Here is a 27,524-nt window from a genome sequence, read left to right as displayed (position 1 = left end):
ACCATAACATTTTTATTAAATAAAAAGAAAATATTAGGAGACGACGTCTGCTAAGGTATGAGGTTAATTCTTTACATGGCAAGTGGGTCACAGAGACACGACATCAATCGTCCATTAGCAGCAGAGGAGACACTTTAAGTTGCCCCAAGGGTAAAAATCGCATTTATAAGACAGCAGTGCTGGCCTTTTAAAAAAAAAAAAAAGAAAAAAGGAACAAGGAAAAAAAGTTTTGAGGTTTAGACACCAAAACAAATGTGGCGGGAGATGCCGCAAAGCCCTTGAAGGGAGAGGCCTCATGGCCCGCCTGACGGCCCACGCCGGGTGGGCACAGACCTGGCAGCATTTCAACCTGACTGAACACAGGGTGAGGGGGGAGCAGAGGGCTGGAAAGAGGGAGAGAATAAAAATCACGGGGCAGGCCTGTGGAATGCAGACGCACTGTGAGACTCTAAAGCAGGCATCCCCCTACATCCACAGGGCAGGGACGGGGCCAGAGTCCCGGCCCCATTCTTGTTAAGGCCCCAGGAGTGACCCAGAGCCCAGTGGAAAGCCTGTTGCCCATAAGGGCCATCTCTGGGAGCCGTCTGTGTTTTTTCCTCCTAAAAGCCAGCAAGCAAACACCCTGAAGGTGCTGGCCCTTCTCGCCCAGCAGCTCGGGCTTCTGGAGAGGAGGAAATGTGCCCTCTGGTCACCCCCAAGCCAGGTACTTCCCAGCCGCCTCTCCTGCTCCTGGAGGTCCACGTGTGACAGAGGTTTGGGGTGCATTTGTTTTTAAAACGACACATGTAACTCATGGGGGTGGGGGAAACTGGGGGGTCAACCATTAATGAGTTCGCATCTGAATGTCACAGACCTCCAGGCAGGGTGGTAGGGGGAGAGAAGCAGGGCAAAGCCACACAATGACACCCCAAAGGAGACCCCGATTCCCCACCGGGTAGTGAGAATGCAATGCTGGGCAGGCGAGGAAACTACCTTGGGTGCGAGTCAGCTGCCATAACACATCAGCCTTGTTGCTGGCAGGCTCCCCCAGAGGGCGTGGAGCCAGGATCTGCTTCAGGAAGGAAGGAGGGACGGGAAGGGGGCCTTATCAACACGGCAGGCCCCGCGAGGCCAGCCCCAGGGTGGGGGTAGCGGGGGTGGTTCACAGTTCTCCGCCCGGACATGCACCAAGCCCCTCAAAGAAACCCTGGCATGCGGCCAGGCCAGGGACCTGGGTTCCCAGGAACTACCTCCTGATTCCAGCCCGGGGCAGCAGGACAGGGGCACAGGCGATGCCTGCAAAGGACTCTGGGAAGTGCAGGTCACGCTCCCACTCGTCCGTCTCGGTGTTATACACCTGCACAATGCCTGTCACGTTGTTGAGTCGCCAGTTGTAGCCCCCAACGATGTAGATCTTCCTGTCCAGCAGGCAGCAGCCGGCCTCTGACTGGCCTGCCCGCATGGGGCTCACGCTGGTCCACTGGTCCGCCTCGGGCACGTAGTACTCCACCGCCAGCACGTCGAAGCAACGGTCAACATGGTCCATGCGGCCACCCAGGGCATAGATGCGGCCGCCAGCACCCACCATGGCATGGAGCACTCGGGGCTCACTCATGGGCGCCTTGAACTCCCACTGGTCGGCCTCAGGATCATAGCAGTGCAAGGCCTTCTTGTCCTCCACTGAGATACCATAGCCTCCCGAGATGTAGAGGCGGCCCCCAGCCGAGGCGCCTGCGTGGCCCCATGTGCGGCGCTTCAGCGAGCAGGCATAGCCCCACTCGTTGCGCCGCGGGCAATACCGCTCCACCGAGGCCAGGCTGCCAGCCCGGTTGCGGCCACCCGTGGCATACACCATGCCGCACAGCACGTTCAGCTGGAACTGGATCCGGCTCTCCTGCATGGCCTGCAGGCGCAGCCAGCGGTTCAGGTGGGGGTCATAGCGGTAGCAGGCATCCACAGCACCCTCGCCACTGCGGTACTGCAGGTGCTGGCCCCCCGCCACGTACACAAAGTTGTCCAGCACAGCCACGCACGTGTGGCTGCAGCCGACCTCCATCTCTGTAAGCTCGCGGAAGTGGCGGGCGCCCGGCTCTGGCAGCTGGTACACCTTGCTACTGACGGAGCGGTCGCTGTCGGTGTAGGGCGTGCCGCCGAAGGCAACCAATGAGGGCACGTCTGAGCGCACAGCTGTGCGCGGAGACTGCATCTCATGCTGCCGGAAGGGTAGCACCTGGTAGTTGAAGGCCTCCAGGAGGTACTGGCGGCACAGCACGTCCTCCACCATGATATCCAGCGTCTGCACGCTATCCACCAGGTCTGATGACCGCATGAGCGGGAAGCGGATGTGGCAGAGCACGTGGCTGGCGCGCAGCCGCCTGGCAGGGTCATGCTGCAGCCAGCGGACAGCCGCGCGGAACAGGTCGATCTCTGCACAGCTCTGCAGCCGGTTGCTCTGCAGGAAGAAGACCAGGCGCTCCAGCGGCAGGTGCAGGAAGTCCTCCTCCTCAGCAATCTGCAGGAAGTGCCGGAAGGTGAAGGTATCCACCGATTCCTTGAGCGAGGCCAGGCTGAAGGTGGTGGCCATGTGGCCGATGTTGAGGCAGGTCTCCACGCTCATGGCGGCCTTGAGGAACTCCTCACACAGCTCCACCACAGGCAGCATCTGCAGGAACACAGCTGCGCCCAGCACGTCCTGCACACAGTCCAGGTCCAGCGTCACCTCGGCACTATAGGCGAAGTCGATGATGTGTTGCAGGCCGCGGGCTGACACGCCCTTCAGCTCGATAACATCCTGGCTTGCCTCCCTCATGCCGCCCGTGAACATGGCCCTGAAGATCAGAAATACAGCATGTGGGCTCGGGGCAGCCAAGGGGTGTTGTGGCTGGCTGAGAACTGCCTGGCCCCAGGATACCACAAGACTGGCATGGCTGGCCAGGGGAAAGCAGGATGGATGCTCATTAAAGACATGCCCCCACCCCCCAAAAAATTTTTAATCCACCCCAAGCCATGTATCTTCCTATGAACAGTAACTCCTCACTCTTTCCCTCTACATGGGGCCCTGCCCAGCCCCACCCAGAGGTATGCAGGGCTGGGGCCCAGCTGGCTCGGAGGGCAGGAACCAGGGGCTGCTCGCTGTGGGGCGGGTACGTTTGTGCAGGAAGAGACCAAACTGACTTTGGCTCTGAGGACAGATCTCCAGCCCCATCTTAGCACCCAGCCTGGAAGACCACACCTGAGGCAAGCTCAGGAGACAAGGCAGGGACTCTGAGAACACTATGCACCATGGTTCACAGAGCCTAGCCCCTCACCGGCATGTTCACCGGCTCCACCTTCCTGGGTCTTGGTCACTGTCACACGAGTTGGAGAGGGGTGAGGGGCTCCAGGTCAGAGTACCCATCAGGGGGCTGTACTAGGGTCCCTGCCGTGTCCAGAGGCCTAGGCGGTCAGGGAAGCCCCCTGAGAATGGCCAGAGGAGCACTGGCCCATCGTGAGATCCCCCCCAGCAGCAAGTGACCCCAGTTCTGTCAGCCATACTGTCTTGCTTCTGGAAGCAGTGCTAATGTGAGCACTGGTGAGAGACACAGGCCCTGGGTCATAGCCCCCCACAGCCTTTGAGGGCCCCCCACCAGGAAGTGGGGCAAGAAACCCCTGCTTGGAGTTCTTGGGAGGCTCTAGAAGATGGTGCATGGCAGGCTCCTTTCCTGGGGCAAGCTGGCATTTCATCATAACTGTAACTACCATCAGCGCATGTCTGTGACAGCCGTCCAAGGGAAGAGAACTTCCCAACATCGCCCGACGGATGCCCATCCCCTAGTCGCACACCCAGTGGGCCCGGCTCAGGCCCCAGCACAGGGACAGCTGAACTTGGTGCTGCTGTGGGCCCAACGAGTAACAACCGCCCAACCCTCCGCAGCAGCGCTCCACCAGCCCCCCAGACCCCACTTCTTGTCCCCTTGAGTCCCGTCAGCTCATTGAAGGCAGAAGCAATCACGGTGACGGGAGGGAGCGTTGCCTTTTAAGGCCTCTCCGACTGCAGTGCCAGCGCAGAGGAGCCTTTAAAGGGCATTTCTGCTTGGGCCGGCCCGCCCGTCCCCAAATCCAGAATAAAAATAGAAGCGGCGCCCCAGATGGCTTGGCTGCTCCAGCTCCCCAGAATGGCCTCTCTGAGCCCGTGGGGCGGGCAGCCAGGGGGCGCAACAGGCAAGGCACTGGGGATGTGAGGAGCACGCAGCCCAAGGTGGGCGCCCAAGCAAGGGCACTGTGAGCAAGCAGGTGCGGACGCGTCAGCCACCCCCCGACAAACTGGGGCTGAAGAACCACCCCCAGGGCGGCACCCCAGCTCTCTCTGGGGGCAAGAGGGAGCTTGCCAGCTAGTCACTGAGGGAATGAGGGAGACCGTCCCCAGCCTGTGACAGACCTTAGTTGGCGGAGAAGACTGGCCCCTGGCCCTGCTCCATGGGGCCTTTGCTCCCCTGCGCAGCCAGGCACAGGGAAGGAGCTTTAAGGAAAGGGCTTTTGGGACAGACAGATCCATATACCCAGCAAGGCCTCACCCATCACATGGGGCCTTGGACAGAGCCTGGCACACACGATGGCTGCTGACTAGGTGTCTATCCCATCCCTTGGCCTGAGCGCAGGCACCATGAGGGCAGGACTCCTGCCTGTCTTACCTCTGCCAAATCCCTGGGGCCTAGAACAGCACCTGGCGCACGCAGCACCCAGATGTCAAATAAAGACAGAAAATGAAAACCTGATGGAGCCCAGCCACCTCCGCAGGGCAGAAGCTGCTAATCAGATGCCCACCTGTGTCCCCCAGGCATGTTCTGCTTGTCTACTCAATCTGAATAAGTTGCAAACCTGGAAAAACCTGCAGGTTTACTGGACATCTGGCTTCTCTCTAAACCCAAAATGGGCCAACTGTCACATTCCCTCAGAGCCGGAGCTGTCCCTGGCCAGATGCCCTAGCCCTGAGATCTTCCCTCTGAGAAGGGCGGGCACACTCCACCCTGCCCGTGGGGCCCACGCTCACCTGAAGTAGTCACTGCAGGCGGCCAGGACTACCTTGTGCGCATGGAAGGTCTCTCGGTTGATGGTGAGCACAACGTCCAGGAGCTGGCCCTGGGCGCGGAGGGTGGCGAGGCCCTGCAGGAGGCTGGTGCTATGGCCAGGGGCCGAGAAGGTGCACTTGAGGGCCCCATTCTTGTCTGCCATGCTGCAGGGAAACAGAGGTGGGCAGGCGGCTCAGAGGCCTCGGGGTTGTCTGGTCTCTTCTGGGGACCCTAGGCAGGCTTTGCAGGGCCCTGAAGCTGCCCCAGGAGGAGACGAAATTGCCAGAACCAGCCCCGGAGAAGCGGAAATAAGACCTAGGTCCCCATGGTGTCTGCCACCTGCCCACTGACTGGCCTTGGCAGTGGATGACCCTCTCCAGCCTTCATATGCCACCTGTGAAATGGGCAGAGGAGTTTCATGCAGGACACACAGAGGTTCCCATGTCTCTTTTCTTTGTATTCATTGAGGTGAGATTCACATAACATTCATCATTTTAAAGTGTACAACTCAGTGGCATAATAAAATCTACTCACGGTGCTGTACAACCATCTATCTAGTTCCAGAACATTTCAGAACTGCAAAAGGAGATCCATATCCATTAATAGTCAGTCACTCCTCACCTCCCCCCAGCCCTGGCAGCCACTAATCAGCTTCCCGTCACTATGGTATCGCCTGTTTTGCACATTTTATATGAATAGGATCATTGAACACTCGACCTTTTGTGTCTGGCTTCTGTCACTCAGCCTGATGTCGTCAAGGTTCTACCATGTCGTAGCCTGAATCCACTTCATTCCTTTTTTATGACTGTGTGATATTCCATTGTGTGGGTGCACCACAATTCCTTTATCTGCTCACCCACTTATGAACCTTTGGGTTGCTTCCAACCATCTCCTTTTTAAACATTTATTTCATCATCTTTCATTCTAAAATGACCTGTGCCTACTGAGTGCTCATTTTGACTCTCTGCATCACCTTACTGGTCCCTGTGCCCCAGCAAACCACCCCCTCATGAATAACCCCTTCTTCTCTTCCCCACAGAAGGCAGGGTGGGATTAGAAGCCAGTATGGAGGTCCAGTTGGGCCTAAAGGAGGAACTCGAAAGCTGCAGCCTCCCAGGCAGTATTAAGCCCGGGGGGTGGGGATGCCATGGGCCAGCTTCTCACTGCGGGGGAGGGAGCGCCACCTCCAGAAGGTGCTGGCTTTCAAGACCCATCAGGCTGAGTGAAAGAGGCCGGACACAAAAGGCCACACACTGCATGATTCCAGGCACTCTGATATGGCATGGGCCCAGTGTGCCTTTTGGGCCCAGAACCCCAGAGGAGGGTGGCTACACAACCATAAAGTCACCTTGGCTGTTTTCGGAAGAATTTGGCTCTGGCTGTGCTCAGTGGCCACCCAGCCAAGGGGAAACACCTGTTGATCCTACCTTTCAGGGACAGGGACACACTGAGCAGCTTGTCCATGGCTCCATGTCTAGAAGAGGACACAGGAGGATTTGAACCTGGGCCCAGGAAAAAGCACATCGCATGGGATCTTCCTGTCACTTCGTGGCCAATGTGAAGAAACCATAAAATCAAGAATAACTGCCTCAAGAAGATGGATTTATTTGTGGGGGCATCTCCCTGGGGGGAATGGGACAAGTGAAACAGATTCCTGCACCTCAAAATGAAGATGCTCAAAGCAAACGTTGTTCTAGGATATAAATAAAGTTTTAAAAAGGCGAAGGGTGGAAACAACCCAAATTTGCATCAATGGATGAATGGATAAACAAAATGTGGTGTATGCACACAATGGAATATTACTCAGTCATAAAAAAGGAATGAAGCTGATTCATGCTACAGTGTGGAAGAACCTTGAAGACATCAGGCTGAGTAAAAGAGGCCAGACACAAAAGGCCACGTGCTGCATGATTCCATTTCTAAGAAATGTCCAGAACAGGCAAATCTATAGGGACAGAAAGCAGATCAGTAGTTACCAGAGACTGGGGGGTGGGGGGTAGGGAGTGACTGCTTGTGGGTACGGGGTTCCCTTTGGGGCGATAAAAATGTCCTGGAACTAGACAGAGATGATGGTTGCATAACATTGCAAAAGCACTAAATGCCACTGAATTGGATACTTCAAATGATGAATTTTATGTTATATGGATTTCACCTCAAAAAACAAAACAACACTCAAGGACATCTGCGCCTCCTCAGGTCCTGCATAAAACCCTGCCATGACCTCCAGGGTCTCAGACTATATCAGGTACTCTGTGGTTCAGCCTCTATCACCCCAACTCACCCCCCTCAGCCCCTCCCCTCAGCCCCTGTCCCCTTGGCTATTTCATCTTGGAAAGCTTTTGTAGAAATTCATCCATAAATGAATAGTTTAGGAGGCCCTAATACATCACTTCATTCTCCAAACATAATAGGAGGGGACAGTGCCCATCAGCCCATCAGGCCCCCATGGGGTCAAGAATCTTCCCAAGACCCTCGCAGCCCACACCCTACCCCACCCCAGGCAAAGGCCATCCTCTGCCGCACTCTGCTTTCTCCCCATGGTCTCCGGCTCTCTGGAACTTGCTTTCCCATTCCTGGGACTGACGCCTGCCCACAAATGAGGGCCAGGAATGTGGGCACTGGTCTTTCCAAGAAAGCAGGAGGGGAAAGAAGGCTCCTCGGCTCCCACTGCCCACCAGCTCCCAAAACACTATTGGGGGTAAAAGAGCTGATGCTGAGCACAAGGCACACAGTCGGGACTAACGCAAGGTCCCTGACTTGCATGGGCCGCCCACCTCAGCAGCCCTTCTGGAGAGTCTCCGGAAAGGGGACAAACCGACCAATGCGCAGAGCGGCTGCGGGGTTCCGGGCGTTGACCACAGGTCTGCCAGGTGCTCAGAGTCCCAAAGATAAGGGGACAAGATGGGGGGACAAGGGACATGGCCTGGGAGTGGACCTGGTACAGGGGACAGGATATGGAGGGGGGATAAAGGACATGGCAAGGGAGGGCCTGATGCAGGAGACAGGGGACATGGCGGGAGACACCACCCATGTATGTGGAAAACCTTCTGTCCCTGGGAGGCAGGAAGATATGTGATTCAGAGCCCAGGGCCATGGTCACCTGGGCTGGTGATGCTGAGGTGCCACTGGTGCCGGCAGTCAGATCCGGGATTTGTCTGGGAGATTGGGTGTGCAGACCGTGGAAGGAGGGAAGGAAGAGGGCCCAGGAGGACCCCGAGCCTCTAGCTTGGCCCAGTCGCCTCTCCCATCAGGTGGAGGGCACACCCACCTCACACGCCCCCTCCTCTCCTCCTCTCAGCCAGTGCTGCTGCCCACCCATCCTGAATGGCCACTGCTGGGACCCGAGCCTCTGCTCTTTCAGTTTCCCAAGAACCCCAATGGACCCATGTTCTGAAGATTACAAAGACAGTGTCATTGGTTCACAGACCCTCAGAACTCAAAGAGCCTCCAATTGTACCTACCCTCTGGCCAGGGATGTCCTCGGCTATATAGGCACTGCCAGGGACAGGGTCTTGCAGTGTCCTCTCACCAATACCCTCTGACGGGCCTCTGGACCACCTGAGCCAAAGCCGTGTCCCACCTGAGCGTCTAAGGACCCTTGATGGCTCAGGTCCAACCCCCCTCCCCCACTCTCCTCACAGGCTTTTTTGTCAGCCCCTTGTCCCTTTCCCATCAGTGGGAGGACACAGCACAAATGAGACAGAGTAGCCCTGCCCTCACCAGGTGCACGGTCCAGGGAATAGGGACCCAAAGTGGTCAAATCATCCAGAATCAGCTTCATATTAGAGCTGTATCCCAGGGGGAGCAGATGGGGCTGGGAGTACAGAGGTGCAGAGGCTAGAAAATGGGGGTGTCTCCGGGTTCTCTTCCCAGCTCTGCCACCCCCGAGGTTAGACAGGGACACCAAGCCTCTCCCACAGAATGGAGGGCTGGGCTGCATCCTGTGTGTTGGCTGGCCCTGGGAAGCAGACCCCATTACTACGCAGAGCCACCTCTCCCCTATGCCCCACCCCGGCCTGGGGCCAGAAGCTCCACCTTCTCCGTGCAGCACAGCAGCCAGGGAGTCAGGGACAGCTGGTGTGACCCCTCAGAACCTCCCTCCCAGGGCTAAGGATGGAAGAGGTGTGTCTCAAATCAGGGACTGTGTTACAATGCAGATGCAGATACAGATGCAGACATCGTCGGTCTGCGTAGCCATGGGGAGGGCAACGCTGCTCTCTGCAGATCCCACTCAGCATAGTGGTGGCTGCAGGCTGTGAGAAGATGACACACGTACAGCAACAGCTTGCCACTTTCAACACTAGGATCCCCTAAAATCATCCAAACCTGCAGCCTGGCCCTGAGTAGAGTGTCTGGAGGGTTGGGCCAGGACCCAAAGCCTGGGAGATGCACCTTGGTGAGACCCACTCCAGAAAGCCTGCCTGGGCTGCACCATGGATGGCCCTTACCGCCACAGGCTCTAGAATCTGGTGTCACCCCTGCCCTGCTATGTGCCAGCTGTGTGACTCTGGCATGTTCCCTGGTCCTCTGGGTCTTCATTTTTTTAGCTATCAAATCGGGCAGGAAAGAGCACAGATGTCACAGAGCTGCCGTGAGACTTCCTGACCCCCATCCCCTCCTAGCCCCCATCACAAATGAGGGGCCACTGACCACCTACTTTCTCCAGCTGCACTTTGGGCTGGCAATGCCCCATGGGGGACTGCATCCTGCCACCACCCATATAAGCCACCTGCATGCCTTTGCATGGGGCCAAGTGCTTGGGAACTTGAAGCTTGGAACCACCCACAGAGTGCTGGCACATGACAGGTGCCAAGTTAGCCTGGTTGGCCTCTCTGTGGACACCTCGCCTCACAGATTTTGTACACTCCCCAACCCCAGCCTTTGCCATTTTGCTTTTAGCTGGCCTCGTTTTTCTCTTAGAAGCACCTCAGAGATTGTGAGGCTGGGAGAGAGGACTTCCTGGGCTTCCTCTGAGCCCTGGGGACTGGTGTGAATGTGCATGTTTTCACCTGAAGAAAGACCTCACACCAGAGGCAACTTCATCCTGGGGCTGCTTGATCCCTGGATATATATTCCCTGTGGTCCTCCATATATAAAGAGCACCAAGAAATCAATACAAAGCCACTAACCCCACCAAAAGCTCCATAAATGACATGAGCAGATAGTTCATAGGAAAGGAAGCCCAGCTGGCTGGAGAGACCTAAGAGTCAGCCTCACCCACAATAAGGGAAGCGTGCTCGCCAAAGGACAGACTTCACCCCTCAGGTGGGCAGAATCATCAGGCCATCTGGCAGCAGATGCTCGTGACCACACCCAGCAGGAGTGGGAAGTGGGACAACCCCCAGGAAGGCAGTTTGGCAGACCTAGCAAAATTCTAAAGGCTCACATCCTCGACCGAGCAAGCCAACTTTGGGGATTTATCTGAGAAATTCTCGCACGTGCAAGTTGAGAGATGTGTGAGGATACTCATCAAATACCATTTCTGGGCGCTGAAGATGGGAGACGAACTAAAGGCCCTTTAAGGGGAGACAAATGGCTGCTCTTCAGCTGAGCACAGAGGCCATGCACACTCAGTGTTAAAATGCTCCTATGGGAGTTAGGACACCCCTGCCCAGAAATCCTGATCAAGCCCAGAGCACTGCTGGTTATAGGGTGTGGGGCCCAATTTGTACCAAGTGGACAGAAGCGGCCCCTTTCTGGACACGCCTCATCCTGCCCCAGGCACTCCTCCTCATGCCCCCGGCAAGGCTCGCAGCTCCCCACAAGGCTGTTTTCTTCTTCCCCTTTCACAAATGAGACAACTGTTCTTGAAGCCCCCACCACTACCCCCACACACACCTTATAGCCTCGGGGGAACTCAGAGGGGGCAGGAGGAAGCCGGCAGGGGCTAGAGTACCCAGCTGGACAGAGAAGCAGGCTTGCTGGGCGGAGGTGGGCAGGAAGAGGAGGGAGGGCTGGGGCCTGGGACCGATGACTAAGGGAAGGACCCATTACTCAGGCCGGCCCAGACAGGGGGCGGTCGGTGCGGCGGGGCCACGGGGCCCCAGGAAGGCGGCGGCGGCAGCAGCCCTGAGCTGGTCCGAGGCTCCAGACGGCCACCCGAGCCACGGTCACCCGCACTGAGTCATCGGAGCCAATGCGTCAGCAGCTGGGTCAGGCGTCTCTGGAGGCCGCTCACTGCCGCCCCCCTGCACCCTCAGCCTGGATCTGGCCTCTAAGGAGCTGTCCGTGCCCCTCGCTGTCCTGACCCCCAACCCCAACCCTGTGTCCTCGTAACACTGTCATTGGGCACCCCCAGCCACGTCTAGGCCTATGCTGGACATGGGACACAGCTGCTGCCTCCCTGCACAGAGGCTGACAGCCAGTGGGACTGGGTGGGGTAACACCCACAAGTGGATCACCTGTGAGGATGCCCACAACCTCAGGGAGCCCCCAGCCAGCTGAACCTATTGCCCACACTGTCACCAGATCCTTGCTGATACCCACTGTGTGGGCTCCTTCCCTCCCCCCACCAGTCCTTCATGGGGTCATCACCCCTACCACAGGCTGGAGTCTGCTTCAGGGCCTGCTTTGGAGGGACCCATGCCCAAGGCAGGACAGCCTAGTGCGGGATGGCCCCAGGAGTGCAGAGCCACACCAAAGGTGACAGGGCTCCGCGGTGAAGGTAGTGGGCTGCCTTGCGAGCAGCACCTGGCAGGGTGGGCGCTACCCTCCTCCTGTTCTTGCCGGTCTCCTGACCCTGGTCTCCATGGTTGGTTTCCCAAGCCTACAGGAGAGATCCAAAGCCCCAGAAAGTTCTTTTCATTGGAATGTCCAGAAGAAAAAAAAAAGGGAAAAGGCAAGAACATGAAAGAATTTCACAGAAACATTTCTTTGGGGTTTTGTAAAATCTTTTCCCACCCCCACATGGAGCCCAAAACTCAGGCCAGAACAGAGTCTGACGATATTGCCCCTTTAACATACTGTTCTGACATGCAAATTCCCTCACTTCCCCTCAAAACAGAGAGCACTTCCACTTTCAAAGCCAATTTTGGTTTTATTGTCCATGTGGCTCGATGGAGCACAGCAGCACAGCACAGCTGGTTGGCTCAAGCCCCGGCTGACACAGTACCAGGGAGTTCCAGGCCACTCCACCCCAGGGTCCTGGGTGCATCAGTGGGGAAGACACTGTATTTTGGGGTACAATGAGGGACAAAGACCCAGAGAGGCAGACAGAAGACCCGGAAAGAGGGGGAACTGGGACCCAAAGATAGGTAGAGACAGGGACCCAGAGAGAGAGAGAGTGGAACAGAGACCCAGAAATGGTTGGGGGGAGACAGAGACTCAGAGAGCAGAGGGGGGGGGGCCGGGGTGAGGGGATGGGGCTTGGGCTCTCTAACTGCAGATGGAGAAGCACCGGCCACCCGCTGGTCACCTCTGTCCAATTTTCCACACCACTCCCCTTACCTCCTGTCCAGACACACTGGAAACTTCTCAGGCTTCCCCCTCCTGCCCACCTCTGATCCTTAACAAAGCAGGCTCACTGACAGAACACTCGCCGGGCACGGCCCTTCACACAGAACTTCGTGAATCCCTGGCCAGCCCAGGAGGTCAGCGCAGCAAATGTCCCCTTCAAGACAGAGAAAGTGAGGCCCAGCATGGCCCCCCGACACCCCACCCCGCACCCCACACAGCTGCAGGCAGCTCCAGCACCAGCTCTTGCTACAGTGAAGCCTGCTGACTCTGCCAAGGCCACAACTCCGACTCCAGGGCATGCAGCTCCATGGATAAAAGGTGTGTCTGAGTCAGGGTCCCACGCATCCCACAGAGGCAGACACCCCAAGCCACTGTTGCTGTGGTTACCACAATATTTCACAGCTCCGGGTACTGTGCTCCCAGCCCAAAGGATGCAGTCACCATGTTCTGGCACCTTGCACCAGGCCTCAAAGGCTCACGCTGGCCAGCAGCCCCCACACTCACGTCAGCATGCTCTCTCCTGGGACCGCTCACCCCGTGGCCAGCTCCGCCCTCCCTACCCCGCAGGCAGCCGCGGCCCCTGATAAGGGGCAGCTCCTTCAGAGATGCCTTCAGTCCTCTAGTAGGGCTTGATCCCAAGGTTCTCAGGGGAGAAGACGAAAGAGCAGGGCTTCTGGGTAGACAAGCACGGAACTCAGGAGCAGATGAAGGTCCCCACAGCAGTGCCCCAGCAGGCCAAGATGCCAAACCACTGAGAGAGACCAGTAGGGAACAGAGACCCAGAGAGAGGAGGGTGGCAGAAACGCAGAGGGAGGGAGACTGAGACCCAGAGAGAGAAAGAGAAAAGAAAATCCGGCCAGGGCCCCAGATCCCATGTTCCCCTATGCCTGGGCTCTCCCCACAGAATCAGCAGTTAAATTGTTTATTCCTCCCTCCTGGTCATCATGCTGGTTATTCTCCTACATCCTCTGCCATAATTTAAAACAGGATGCCCACGCCAAGGCAGATCTGTGCACCCTGTGGGAGGCCAACTGTGCCAGGCTGCCAGGCAGGGGAAGAGCCTCATCCACTCCGTCCCACCTGCCCTGCCTCCTCCAAGAGCTGGGTGCCGTGGACACAACTGGGGCCACTAAGAGCCCACCCTGGGAGCACTTCACCCCTGGGCCCTGCAAAGGAGCCCCAGGCCACACCTGCCCACCTCATCTTCATGGCATCATCATGCAGGGCCATCCCCTACATATATGTCCTTGGCTCCTGCTTATCCATGCCTGCAGAGCAATGACAGGGTGACAGAAGAGAGGGGCTGCTAGGGCATTACCAGCATGAGGTAACCGTGCAACGTGCTGGCACACAGGACTAGTATTCCTGAAAGCCCCCATGTGATAGTCAGGGAGGCTGAGGGTCAAGAGGGTGGCAGGACAGGCAGACAGGTTCCCAAACCCGTGTCCACCTCAAAAGAACCATCATGAATCCTCCCAAGGACCTAGAGAGGGAAGAGAAGAAATTCCGAGGGGCTAGGAGTAGAGGCTGGGGTCTGGCTGGCCCCCAAGTCACTGGCCTCATAACGAGACCCTGGTGAGCCCTCCCCAAAGCCCACCTGAGATCCTCTGTGCACAAAGCCTGGCATCGGGTGGTCTCATTTGGTGCCGGCTCCACTCAAGGCAAGTCCCGCCAGCTCTGTCATCCTGCCCTTCAGTGACAGAGACAAACAGTACAGATCCCCCAACCCCTCAGTACTCACTGGGTTACAGCCAAGAACTTTGCAGGCATAGCCTAATCTCCCACCAGCAGAAGGTGATAATGATGTCAAACCCCATCACTCCCCTGCGTAAGCCCCCGTGGCTCTCCACAGTCTTGCTCCTCAGGGGCCACTGTGAGCCCAGTGCCCATAAAGCCTAGCCGTGACCTCCTGCCCGGGCTCTATGCCTTCACCTCAGCCTCTGACTGATGCCCGAGGGAGCCCAGGATGTATGGGGGTCTGACCACTGCTGACGGACAGGAGGACCCTGTAGGTAGCACCTGTCCAATCTCAGCAACTTCTCAAGGCTATGAAGAAGGAAAGGGGACACCCAGATCCCACTTCCCTCACCAACAGCGAGCTCTCTGCCTCCACAATACCCTCACCCCTCCCCATCCTGACAAGCGAGCACCTACTCCATGCAGGGCTGTGGGCCAGGGCAGTGCAGACCTGGCTCCCAGCTCACTTCTCAGTGGGCAGTCTGGAGAGGGGTACATCACTATCATTACCATCCTACAGTCAGGGACACGGAGGCATAGAGAGATTCAGGCACCCATCCAAGGCCACACAGCATGTAAGAGGCCCAGCCAGTGTTGGCCTCCCCATAGTCCCAGGTTGATGGGTCCCCTGATCATCTCCATGATGCAGATGATGACACCAAGGCTGGGTGAGGCCACTCACCAGGAAGTGGACATGAAGCTGGACAGCAAGTAGGGCCTGATGTGGCTCCTTAGTGGCAGCCAAGGTGAGGGTGTAGACTGTCCCACTAACCCTCCAGCTGTTATTAGGGAGGTAATCCCACTCTGCTGGGTCACAGTGGGAGAGCCCCACCCAGGCCCCCACACTTCTCTGACCCCCAACCCAGTTCTATTTGTTTCCCCTTCCAATCGCTCCATCTGGTAAACCATCCGTCCATTCCCAGCCTATCTCCAGGCAGGGTAGGGTGAGTTCTATCTCCTGCTATGTTCCAGCAACTGGCACCATGCCTGGCATGTGCTCAGAGGTCAGTCATGTTTGTTGATTAGATGGCTGGATGGCTGAGTGGATGAATGGATGAAGAGATGACTAAATGGATGGATGAATGGATAGATGGGTGGATGGACGATGGGTGGATGAATGGACGGAGAAAGGGATGAATGGTTTGGTGGATGAGTGGGTGGATGGAAGGGTTGGTGTGTGGAAGGATGGAAGGATGGATGGATGGATGGATGGATGGATGGATGGATGGATGGAAGGAAGTATCAGTGGGTGGAAGGATGGGTAGATAGATGGACAGTTGAATGAGGTGGCAGGTAGATGGCTGCTAGGTGGCAGCAGTGGCTGGGGCCTGATTCATATCTCTGCTGCAGATACCTGCTCTGTTACCCTCTCCATGTAACCTCCTGGTTCAAGTCCTGGGACTGAGTATGTTACCCTTCGACTGGGCTCAACCAGGAAGCCCCTGGCAGGCTCCTCTCTGGGACGTCTGGCCTCCACATTTTGCTCATGCTATTCCCCATGTTGAAGGGTCAACTCCTTCTGCCCTCCCCACCCCCACCACTCTTCCATATGGCGCACTCTCAAGCCCACCGAGAGAGCTTTTCCATGCTCTCTCGGTCACCTTCCCCTCCGAGCCTTCTCAAAGTAGTTCTCCCCAATGGCCTCCCTTGCCCTCATGGCCCAGCCAGGGATCCTTACAGCCTCTCTGGCCCTTCAAAGCCCAGTCAGGGCCCCCACACCAGGGGCAGCAGGGGCAACTAATAAGCAGGTCTCAGTCTGAGGCATCACCTGTTTTCTTCCCACCCACTGACAGGAGGCTGATCCCCATAAGGGCCTATCCCCCAACACTGTCCCTGCTGAACTGGGCTTGGGCCACTTGAATGAGCAAAACCCCTTCACTCTACAGATCAGGCAAGCAGGCACATGACTGTATGGTCCCAGAACACCTCTCGGAAACCCAGTGAGATTCCAGCACTGCCTAGTTTCAGCATCTCAGGGCCCAGCCCAACTGTCTCCCCTGGCAGGGCGGGTGTTGAGTCGCCTAAAGGGACAGTTCTGCTAAATGGCACGTGCTCATGCCCAGTGGTACTAGGCCATACGCAGGCAGACATAGATGTGGGTATGGCTCAGCAAGGATCTTCCAATAGCAGCACAAAGTTCAGCATCAGAAGGGGCCTATCGTGAACATCATCATTTTATGAGGTGCCAACATTCCTCCCCTCTTCTGATAAGGGCTACCTGTTTTCTTGGGGAACCTCCTATTCTTCACTCTCAGCCCCAGTGGTAAGGATCAGGAGACCCACCTCTAGTTGAAAAGGGAGACATAACCCAGCCTGGCCAACCAGAGCCTCCCAGGCCCCCGGCCATACTGATTGGTCCCTGAATAGGGGGTGTGGCCCATCTGATTCAATCAGAGCCTTTCCTAGGATTTTTGCTGGAGCCACCAGGATGGCAACTTGCGTTCCCCCTGGGGTTGCTGGGATGGTGAGGAACAACGTGAGGTCACCTTGCCCAGTCAAGCAGGAAGGCATAGCAGAGAGACAGGACTCACAGATTTCAAGGGAATCATCTCAGTCCTGAATGTAATGTACCTGAAACTGGATCTCTCCCTGAACTTATTTTTCATGTGAACAATGAACTTTTCTTTTTTAACTGAAGGCAGTGAGCTGAGTTTCTGGCTCTTGTAAGCAAAGGGGGACTTCAATGTCAGGAAGTCGAATTCCAGGGCTCGAATTCCAGACAAGGCTCTGGAAAAATCACCATGGAGATGACACTCCTCCAGATACCAACTCTCCCTGCCCAGGAATGGGGGCAAGGAAGCCTGGCTGGTTGATCTGCAGGCAAGTGGTTGGCGACCAGACCCAGTCTGAGCCCCGCCTGCCTCTAACACGACAGCCACCTCCCTGGGAAAGGTCAGCAAGCTACCCATGCCCCCTACTGTGAAAGTTCAGCAACTCTAAATGCTAAAATGCTGGAAGCAGGCCTAAGGCTGGAGCAGCAGGGCGGCCCAGTGCCATCAGCCTCAGCAAGGAAAACACCACCCATAGTTTCTGCAAGTGACTCACGTGGAGTGTAAACGTTTGTACGTTCCCAGCCTCCCTGCCTTACGGGCACACAGGCTGCCACTGCCCCTCACATGACAGGGGCAGGAAGAAAAGAAAAAGCAAGAGAAGTCCTTCTAGGATTGACCCAACGTCACCAAGGCAAGTATATGGTTATCATTTTAACTACAGTCCTGGAAGTTTTCCAAGTGAAGGCTGTCTTGGGGGTCCTCAGTGGGGCTCCCCTCCATGGCTGCTGTTCACAGGCATTTTGTCACCCCTTAAACCCTGGGTCAGGAGAATGCCCCACTCTCAGTTACGGTCGTGGAAGATTCCGGGTGATCACGTCTCCCTGCTCCTGCTTCCTTCGGCAAGCTGCTTCAAATTCTAACATCCCTCTGAGAGGCGAGCTCTCCGGATATCCAGCCCAGCCCAGCCCAGCCCGCTCCCGCTCGGATCCCATCCTGTCTTTGACCCCTGTGGAATTTCGCAGTTGTGGCGTCAGAAAAACGTCTTCAGCCTCGATCCTCGATCCTCGGGTGACCTCCTCTTGAGGCCTTTTAAAAGCCCAAAGGTCCACCCCTCAAGATTTTCTCCAGGCCAAGCGTGTTCAATTCCGGAAGCTGCTTCCCTCACAGGAAAGGTCTGCGATTCCCCAAAGGTGCCGGTTACTTCCTCCCGAACCACAATATTTTCAGTGTGCAGCGAGGTGGTCCGCGGGAAGAGATCAGCCGCTGGGCTGCTCAGTGAGGGGTCTGAAGTCACGCTGGATGCGCCCCAAAACCCACTCTGTAGAGGAATATTGGGGAAACGCTCTCACAGCCATGGGGGATGAGCTCTGTGAATCCTGAGCAGCCCTCTCTGGAGGGAAACGGGAAAGGGGCGGGGGAGGAGGAAGGGACTGGAGACTCGAGGTTAACAAGTGTTAAGAGCCCGTCTGCACAGCTGCAGAGCGGCTACCACAGGAGGAGGGCGGGTCGGCCGCGGTGGGGACCCAGTGGGCCCCAGCCCCCACTTCCCAGTGCAGGCAGCTGGATGGGGAGAGCGGCTGGCCGTTTCCCGTCTTCAACGCCACACTAAGATCCTGTCTGTGAACCAGATGAAGCCCATGCAAAAGGGTACTGCTCACTAGTTTCTCTCTAACGGGGCTGATGCACTGACAATACCCCAGTGAGTTTCTGTTTCTCTACCCAGACTCTGCCATTAAAAAAAAATGAGGAGAAGGAGAGTGACCCTTGCTCAGCTGGCCATGAAAGGCTGTTACAGAAGCCTCTCAGTCAGGCAGTTCCTCTTGCAAAGCCATCGCAGGACTGCGTGTGGAATATTCGCTAGACCATATCAGAACCTCCACAGTGAGGCCCCGCCCTCAGGGAGCACACATTCTAAAGAACACAGGTCCTTAAGAACACAGAACATACCGTGAGCACGGGACAGAGGGCAGAGAGGGGCAGACAGCGGGGGGGAACAGAGTGGCCAAGACCCAAGGAGGCAACACTGGAGTGTGCAAAGCTCCAGGACAGGATACTCCAGCCAAGGAAGAGCTGGGTCACAAGCCCTGCAGGGGTGCCAGCATGCTGGTGGAGACTGGTGGGCTGTGGAAGCACAGGGCCCAATGGGTGGGCAGGGCCTCACTGTGGGGGTCCAGGGGACCATGTGAAAAAGTGGATTTTGTTCTGAGACTGTTCTGAGTGAGAAGGCGCCCAGCAGGCAAGGGAGTGGCAGGGTCTGGTGCCCACCTTGGGAGGGTCCTGCTGGCCGTGGTGGGTGGGGGGTGAGCAGGGCGCCTCAGAGCCCGGATGAGGAGGTGGAAGAAGGGGCCAGACTGGGATGTGGCTCCAAGATGGAAGCAACACGATGTACCGACAGATTAGAAGAGAGAGCAATTAAGTGCACGTGTGGTGAGTACTCTCAAGGAGAAGCTCTGAGTAAAGTAGTGGGAACTGACCTGGGAAGACCTCCCAGACCAGGACCTGGTCCTTAGAAGACCAGTGGCCCTCAAGCAAGGAGAGGCACGACGACTTTTCAGAACAGACTGGGGACCTCGAGCCCTCCAGGCCAGATGTCCACCTCTGCTCCTGCTCTCTACTGGATACTCTCAGGCAGCAGAGCCTCTCAAGCCAAGTGAGGCCTCATCTTCCTGCCTGATGGGTCCTCCCCTAGTGCTTACTCTTTGGTCCACGGGAGAAAACTGAGAGCCTGTGACTCCCTGCCCAGTCACCACCTTTGGTCAGCACATCACACAAGTTCAACCTTGAATCTTCCCCAAACCCATGCCTACCTCACCATCTCCACAGCCCTTCCTTAGTGCAGGCCCCCTCATCTTCCACCAGAGGGATACTTCTGAAACAGGAATCTGACCCAGGTGCCCCCTCACCCAAACCCTGCCCAGTGTCCCCCGCAACCCCCACCCCGCTCCTCCCTCTCACTCTCTCCAGCTCCTTTCTGCCTTCCGGACCCCTAAAAAGCCAGGCTTCTCCCCCTTTAGAACTTGCACGTGTCACTTGCCCACACCCAGAGAACAGTCTACCTCCCGAGACTCCCTTCCCTGGAGCTGATGGCATTAACCTTCAGACTCTGCTCAACCTCATTCGTAACGAGGCTCCCAGAACCTTCTAGAGAAGGCAGGGACCTCCAACTCAGCCTCAGGATCACTTATGGCAACAGTGGGGAAATGATGGCCCAACTATTTCACGTGCTGGTACATAGGCGCCCCACACAGGCAGGGCCTATCTGTCCAGGGGCCCCACACACCCAACGCCAAGCTCGGCAGCAGGAACACAGGAGGCGCGCGACAACTGACAAATGCCAGGGGAAGAGGAAGGTGTCCAATGAGTCCCATCCACGACAGGAAGGAGCCAGGGATGCTGGCTCCTCTCTCCCTCCTCCCCCTTCTCCAGGGCCTTCAACTCCAAGTCTAAAGCATGCCCTAAGCCCCTATGGTGGGAGGACAGAGAAGACCCACTTTTAAAGTGTCTGGGGAGATGCAGGTGCAAACCTCCAACCTGGCCTCACTGAGCTCTCCCATAAGGATCAGCAGTAAAAAGTACCAGTTAAGGAAAGTGGGATGACATACGGCGTCCACTCCCTAGAGATGGTGTGATGATAGTGGAGGCTTTCTACCCAGTGACTATGGCCGACAGCAAGAGGGCTGTCCCTGGTGGGGGGTACTGCAGCTACCAGGTGGAAGCGGTCCAGCTGTGACACAATCACTTTGCACAATTTGGGGTGAAGTGTGCAGTTGTCAGAGCAATTTCACATCATGAGCTCTAGGGATCCTACCGGCAAGGTGAGGAAAGGGGCGCCTCACTCCCAGAGGAGGAGCTGAGCTGCGCGGCCCGGCCCCTGAGCACCTCCAGCTCAGTGCTCCCGCCAGCCTGCCGCAGGCTCAACTGCCCCCACCCCAATACCCTGCCAAGACCCATAAGCTTGTGCTCCACAGTCTGTTCCCAGGTGCCAGGCTCACACGGCAGCATCTGCCCTTTGATGCTGCAAAAGCAACTCAGATTTGACAAGTTCCAGTGTCTCACTGGCCCTGCCACTGTCCCTCTCATGCTCACCAAGTAATGATACCAGTGTCCTTCCAACTGCTCAGGCCAACTGCCACAGACTGTTTGTGCCCCCCTCAAAATTCACATGTTGAGATCTATTTCCTAATGTGATAGTGTAGAAGGTAGAGCCTTTGGGAAGTGATAAGGTTATGACAACGGGGCTCTCATGAATGGTTTTAGTGCCCTTATAAAAGAGACCTCAGAGAGCTCCCTCGGCCCTTCCACCATGTGAGGACACAGCAAGAAGACTGTGTCTATGAACCAGGAAGTGACCTCTCCAGACTTCCCAGCCTCTGGAACTTCGAGAACTAAATTTCTGTTGTTTTTAGCCACCCAGTCTATGGTATTCTGTTACTGCAGCCAGAACAGACTTAGACACCAACTTTCTCTTCCCAACCTGCCACACTGACTCGTCAGCAAGACCTGCCAAATACCCCATGATCCCTTCTTGGTCCACGTGGGTGCAACGGACAGAACGTTAGCAGTGTCAGAATCACAGGGCAACGTTGCCAGCTCCACACTAACACACACGATGTTAACATCACGCGATGTGCTGGGCACCCTCTGAGCACGCCCTCTCCCTAGCTGGCTCCTTCCCAGCTACCCGGCCCAGTGGGCCCGCGGTCTCACCTCCCAGGTGAGGACTCTAACACACAGAGGGTTGCAGGTGTGCCCAAGGTGTGTAACAAGCACGAGGGACCACACATACACACACTTGGGTCTGCTGAGGCACCTGGTACCACCAGATCTCCCAGAATTCCCAGGGAGGAGTTGAGTTCCTGTCTCTGAAGGGTCAAACTCCTGCCTCTCTCTTTCAGCTGAAAAGAGGATAAGGCCAAATGAACAAGAACTTTCTCAGTAGGCCAAATCTTTCACACAGGGCTTGGGGGCTGGACTCTTCCAGAGCCTCAGGGATTAGGGGAGACAATCCAAGGTGCAGCCAGAGAGGGCTTGTTAAGAAAGTTTCAACAAGCAAAGGCCACCAAGCCAGAAGCAGACACCTCGGTTGAACTGTGCCAAACCCGCTCACGCTGTGGCCCAGCCACGACTTCCCATGAAAACACCCGTGGCCAGTATGGCCCTCACCCAGATACTCCTGCTTTGCCGCCCAAGGAACAGCGTGAATCAGTAAGTCTGGGCCCCATCCAGACACCTTTAGGAAAGATGGGCTGAGAAGAGAGGATGCCAAAGGCCCAATGTAGGAAGAGCCTCTGTGGCAAGAAAGTTCCTCCAGAATTAGACTGGCCGGGTATCTCACAGTGACGGAATTTTAGCTGGGGAGGTGCAACTCCCAGGAGAGTTCCTTCTCCTCCTTGCAAAACTGTACATGGCCGCAAACCTCCTCACCCTCCAGGAGCCGGGACCCCGGCAAAGGCCTGGGGTGGAGCTGGGAGGGGGCCTGTTGCAGAACAAGTATCTTTTGTGTGAGTGAGCCTGCAGCTAGGACCCCACCTCCCCTCAGCAAGCCCCTGGCCAAAGCAGCCACGCTCTGTCCATCCCAGAGGTTCCTCTTGGTCATTAATGACCATCTCTACTAGGCAACGGGCTTTTTGTTGATCCCTCGAGATAGGAAGAAAGGAGAATAAGCTTTTCTCTTTCTTTTCTCCTCCTCGGTTGCAGAAAAGCAAAGTTGGAACAAACAAGTTATATAATGCCGGGGGCGGTGGGGGGTGGGGGAACGCAGTCCCTCCTAAGGACAGTTTTTTGAGTTGTGGGACCGCTGGAAGGGCCAAGGGGAAGACAGGAACCGCCCCCACCCCTGGCCGAATGACAAAACCCTTCATGGGACAACAAGGCAGACACAGGCACCACCTGGAAGGCTGGAAAACCAGCCTCAAAGACAGGGCCAGCCTCCCCCTAGTCCTTGGCAGCCCCACAAGTCTCCCCAGGAAGGCAAGGGATGGACTTGATCACCATGAAGGGACTTCCTACTGGCCAGACTGCAAGTCCCAGAGAACTTTTCCACACTCAATTCATCCAGTCCCCTCTCCCTCCCTTCTTCCCACCCCCATAGCCATACTTCTTGAACACTTATTTCCTCTGGGCTGTCTGTGCTCCAGGCATACAAGACCAAGACTGTACAAGACAGACACAATCTCTACTCTCAAGGCATTCCCACTAGTAAACACACCAAGTAGTGTTGGGCGGTAATAGCTTGATCAAGGACACACACAGACATTATGACCCAGCAATTCCGCTCCTGGTATACATCCCAAAGAACTGAACATAGGTGTTCAAAAACTGTACATGTCTGTTTATAGCAGCAGTATCCAAAATAGTCAAAAGATGGAACCAACTTAAATATCCTTCAACTGGTGAATGGATAAACAAAACATGGTACGTCCACCCAATGGAATATTAGGCAGCCATAAAAAGAAATGACTGATACATGCTACATTGCAGATGAATCTCGAAAACATAATAGGGAGTAAAAGAAGCCAGACACTGAGGGTCACATGTGGTATGATTCTATTTATAAAACAGGTAAATTTACAGAGACAGAAAGTAGATGAGTAGTTGTAGAGGCTAGGGGAGAGGAAAATGGGGAGTGACTGCTCACAGGGACAGGATTTCCTCCTGGGGTGATAGAAATTTTTTGAAACTAGACAGAGGTGATGGTTGCATAACATTCACCGTGTTAAATACCACTGAATTGTACACTTTAAATAGGTGAGTTTTATGTTATATAACTTTTACCCCCCAAAAAGCCAACACAACAAGGTGATCAGAAAAAGTGTTCCTGGGGCTACTTGAGCTTGGGTGGTCGGGTAGGTGGCTCAAGAGGCCATGATCTTGGAGTGGAAGTACGAAGAAGAATGAGGCATAGGCAGATTGTGCACTGGCCCTAGGTGGCTGGTTTGGAATAAATAAGGGAGTGAGGCGGGGGTGGGTATAGCTCTAATGGAAGAGTACATGTTTAGTATGCAGGAGGTCCTGTGTTCAATCCCCAGTACCTCCATGAAAACAAACAAACAAACGAACAAACGAATAAATGAACAATGCTACAAAGGCCTCTACATCTCAGAAGGATCCTTGGGAGAATCTTGTGTGCCATAATCTCCCTCAAAATTTGATCTTCTTCCATGTTTGCTCCATCTCCCCATATGGGGGATTCTCGCCCTTCTCCCCGCACTAGCACTGCAGGGATAAGACACCCCCCATCAGTTGCTCTAGACAACAGATTTGTCACCAGGATGGAGGGCAGGGGGTAAATGGGCATCTCAGAGGTGGGGGAGATGTCTTTTAAGAAAGTGCCTCCATCGCAGACATAGTAAACTATCTTATGGTTACCAGGGGAAAGAAGGTGGGAAGGGATAAATTTGGGAGTTTGAGATTTGCAAATGTTAACTACTATATATAAAAAAACAAATTTCTTCTGTATAGCACAGGGAACTATATTCAATATCTTGTAATAACCTTTAACAAAATAATATGAAAATGAATATATGTATATATATATGCATGATGGACATTGTGCTGTATACCAGAAACTGACACATTGTAACTGACTAAACTTCAATTAAAAGAAAAAAGTGACTCCATTTGGAAAAGATTTCTTAGATATAACACTAAAAACATGATCCATAATGAGAAACAATGATAAAGTGGACCTCCTCAAAATGATAAACATTTGCCCTGGGAAAGATATCATAAAAAAAACAAACAGACAAGCCATCCGCTGGGAGACAATATTTGCAAATCATATATCCAATAAAGGACTCATACCCAGAATACATAAAGAACACTTAAAAGTCAATAATAAGACAACCCAAATAAAAAATGGACCAAAGATTTGAAAAGATACTTCACCAAGATGAATAGCCAGTGAGACCATGAAAAATGCCCAATATTATTAGTTATTAGGGAGATGCAAAATAAGATACCAGCATATGCTTAGAGTGGCTAAAACTAAAGACTGGCCACATCAAGTGTTGGTGAGCAACTGGAACTCTCATACATTGCTGGGTGGAATGCAATCTGGTGCAGCCACTCTGGAAAACAGCATGGCAGATTCTTAAAAAGTTAAACCTAAGTGCTTGCTTCAGTAGCATGTAATACCAAAACTGGAATGACACAGAGAAGATTAGAATGGCCCCAGCACAAGGATGACACACAAATTCTCAAAGCATTCCATATTTTTTCATCTAACCTCAAAAAGAGGAAGCTCTTTGACAAAGATATGCTGAACAATTATTCATATTTTCTGGGATGGGGAGGCTCTACTTGTTAAGAAGCTCAATTCTTAAGATGAAGGGTTATGCTACAGTGTGCTTCATTGATTTCCCCTGCCCCTTTTGCTGTTTTACTACAACCCCTAATTTGTTTATCACTCTAGTATTTGTAGAAAGATGTTTTGTATTTTGCCACATCATGATAATAATAGTGCCAGTTTGCAAGGCTGGTTTATATGTTTAAGTACAAGTAAATCAAAGATCCATTTACTTAAAAAAAAAAAAAGAAAGCTAAACCTATACTTACCATAGAACCCAGTCATTCCACTCCTAGGTATTTACCCAAGAGGGTGAAAGTATATGTCCACACAAAGACACATACCCAGATGCTCACAGCAACTTTATTTGTAATGGTCAAAATGGAAACAACCCAAATGTCCATCAACCAGTAAATGGATAAACAAACTGTGCCCATCCATACAATAGAATACTAGGTAGCAGTGAAAAAGAATGAACTTCTGATACTTGTGATAACACTGATGAACTCCAAAAAGATTCTGTTAAAGGAAAGAAGCCAGATACAAGAAACCACATATTATATGATTCCATTCTTATAAAATTTCTAGAAAGACAAAACTATAGAGAGCAAAAGCAGATCACAGTGTGCCTGGGGCCAGGGGTAGGAGAGAAATGGACTGAAATGGGCTTGAAGGACTTCATTGTGGGGATGGAAGCATTCTCAAAACCTGGATTGTATTCATGGGTACAAAACTCTATCAATGTGTAAAAATTCAATGAACTGTTCAGCTAAAATGAGTGAATTGTATGCTATGTAACTAATTATACCTTGCCTTTGCCCCTAGGTTATCCTTACCCAAGGCAGGGACCTAAAAGTTTGCTGTCCCTTCTTAATCTGTCCCTTACATGCCACCACATGCCTGTCACCAAGTCCCACCCACTCTACCCCCTGTATGTCTTCCCAAATCCTCTGATCTCTCCTTGCTCCCCACTACAGTCCTCCAAAGCCCAATTCGTGCACGCAGGCCATCAAGCCTTTCCAGCCTGTACCAGCCCAGGTCCCCAAAACGAGAACTGACTCCCTAGCACACGAGTATTGACTGCTTCATCATTTATCACATTGGCTGAAATTATTTGCTTCCCTAAGCTCACCAGTGAGAAAAAGCCCAAATTTCTTCTTTGGCCAGCCAAGGGTGGCAGGATGTCCTGGAGGGCTGCAGGATGGGAGGGTCTGAACTACTCTGGCCTTATGTAATGGGAAGAGGGAGGGAGGTCTTGCACCCTAAGGCAGGTGTTCTTCCCCTCTGAGGACCCAGAACTATGCATATAAACACCTTCAATTGCTATGTCAATTCTGGGGTTCAAGAAACCAGTCTCCGGACTTGGCCAAAGGGGAAGGGAGCCTCTCTCTGATCAAAGGGGGTGAATTCTTCTGCTGTGGTCTGAGGGCAAGACCTTACTTCAAGTTCTTTAGCCTGGGGTGGGGGTGGGATATATATACCCAATGGGGATTGGAGGGAGGAGCCTCAAGGATAGACCCTCCACGTGTTTTTTTTAAAGACCTTTGGGGCTCTTTCACTATCTTCAGGCTCCCTAAGACCCACTCCAGCCCCTCAGGACCCCTGGGACCCCCAGACTCCTCCCTGCCCATCAGGACTCACTGGGACCTCCAGGGCCCAGCAGTTTCCTCTCAGGTTCTCCCAGATCCCTTAGGCCTCTTTCAGTCCCTCAGGTTTACTTGAGTCTCCTATTCCCAACCTTCCACAGTCCTCATCCCTCCCAGGTCCCCTCAGCAAGTCCTCAGGACCACCTTTAAAAACCTCAGGGCCCTTCAGCACCCTCCAGTGAGCCCTGGCCTCAGCCCCTCCAAGTTCTCCTCAGTCCCCTCCTCAGAGTCCCCAAGACAGCTTCAACAACCTCAAGACAGTCTATGGGCCCTGCTCAGTACCTCCCTGTCTCCCAGACCCCTTGGCATTCCCAGTTCACCCATGGTCACATTACAGTCAGGAGCCCCTGGGTTTCCCTTCAGATCTCAATGTTCTCTCAGGCCCTTACCGCTGCATGCAGACGCCTGGAGGTCCTGGGGCCCCCAGCCTGCCCTTAGATGCCCCTTGAGCTGCTCTCGGTCCCTCCAGTACTCCATGGCCTCCTAAAGCCCGCAGCCCGGGTAAAGATCCTCAAGCCGGCACAGGCGGCTCCCCAGTCCATCAGGACTTCCAGGACTCCCCATAGGTCACCCTCGTCCTGGGGCAGTTCCGGGCCCACCCTGCGGGCTGGGTCTCACCTGCTCGGGCGCTCGGGGCCCGGGCCCGCGCCGAAGCCGCCGCCACCAGCGCCACCGCTGCCGCCGGACTCCGCCATCTTCCCGCCGCTGCCACCGCGCGTGCTAGTGACGGGAACCGCGCGCGCCGGCCCGGGAGACTAAGACGCGGGAGGTGGGGCGGGGCCTGCTCTGCGAAGGGGCGGGGCCCTAGGCGAGGGGCGGGGCCAGGTCCAAGGAGAGTGCGGGTCCTGGCCGGGGAGGGGGCGGGGCCTACGGATGAGCG

The 27,524-nt window shown here is 54.8% G+C and overlaps 1 protein-coding gene and 1 non-coding gene across 2 annotated transcripts; one reads left to right on the top strand and one right to left on the bottom strand.

The window, feature by feature from the left end:
- On the bottom strand, window positions 1-27,417 carry KLHL26 (kelch like family member 26). Its single transcript, XM_031437669.2, has 3 exons — window positions 27,263-27,417; window positions 5,009-5,191; window positions 1-2,807 (listed from the first exon to the last, which is right to left on the bottom strand). Exons 1-3 carry the CDS (start codon window positions 27,337-27,339, stop codon window positions 1,226-1,228), a joined length of 1,842 nt encoding a protein of 613 aa, XP_031293529.1. The 5' UTR covers window positions 27,340-27,417; the 3' UTR covers window positions 1-1,225.
- LOC116148543 (U6 spliceosomal RNA) lies at window positions 24,825-24,929 on the top strand. Its single transcript, XR_004132074.1, has one exon. It is a non-coding gene; the product is annotated as a U6 spliceosomal RNA (small nuclear RNA).
- Window positions 27,418-27,524: the final 107 nt, after the last annotated feature.

Source organism: Camelus dromedarius, chromosome 27, assembly GCF_036321535.1.
Source record: "Camelus dromedarius isolate mCamDro1 chromosome 27, mCamDro1.pat, whole genome shotgun sequence".
NCBI classification, from domain to species: domain Eukaryota; kingdom Metazoa; phylum Chordata; class Mammalia; order Artiodactyla; family Camelidae; genus Camelus; species Camelus dromedarius.
Note: the sequence above shows the minus strand (reverse complement) of the source record. Positions and strands in the feature narration are given on the sequence as shown.

Coding starts and splice junctions, on each gene's coding strand:
- KLHL26 (XM_031437669.2), bottom strand. CDS start 27,339: ATGGCGGAGTCCGGCGGCAGCGGTGGCGCTGGTGGCGGCGGCTTCGGC. Junction 5,192..27,262: donor GGCCCCGAGCGCCCGAGCAG/GTGAGACCCAGC, acceptor GTTTCCCTGCAG/CATGGCAGACAAGAATGGGG. Junction 2,808..5,008: donor GCCTGCAGTGACTACTTCAG/GTGAGCGTGGGC, acceptor TCTGATCTTCAG/GGCCATGTTCACGGGCGGCA.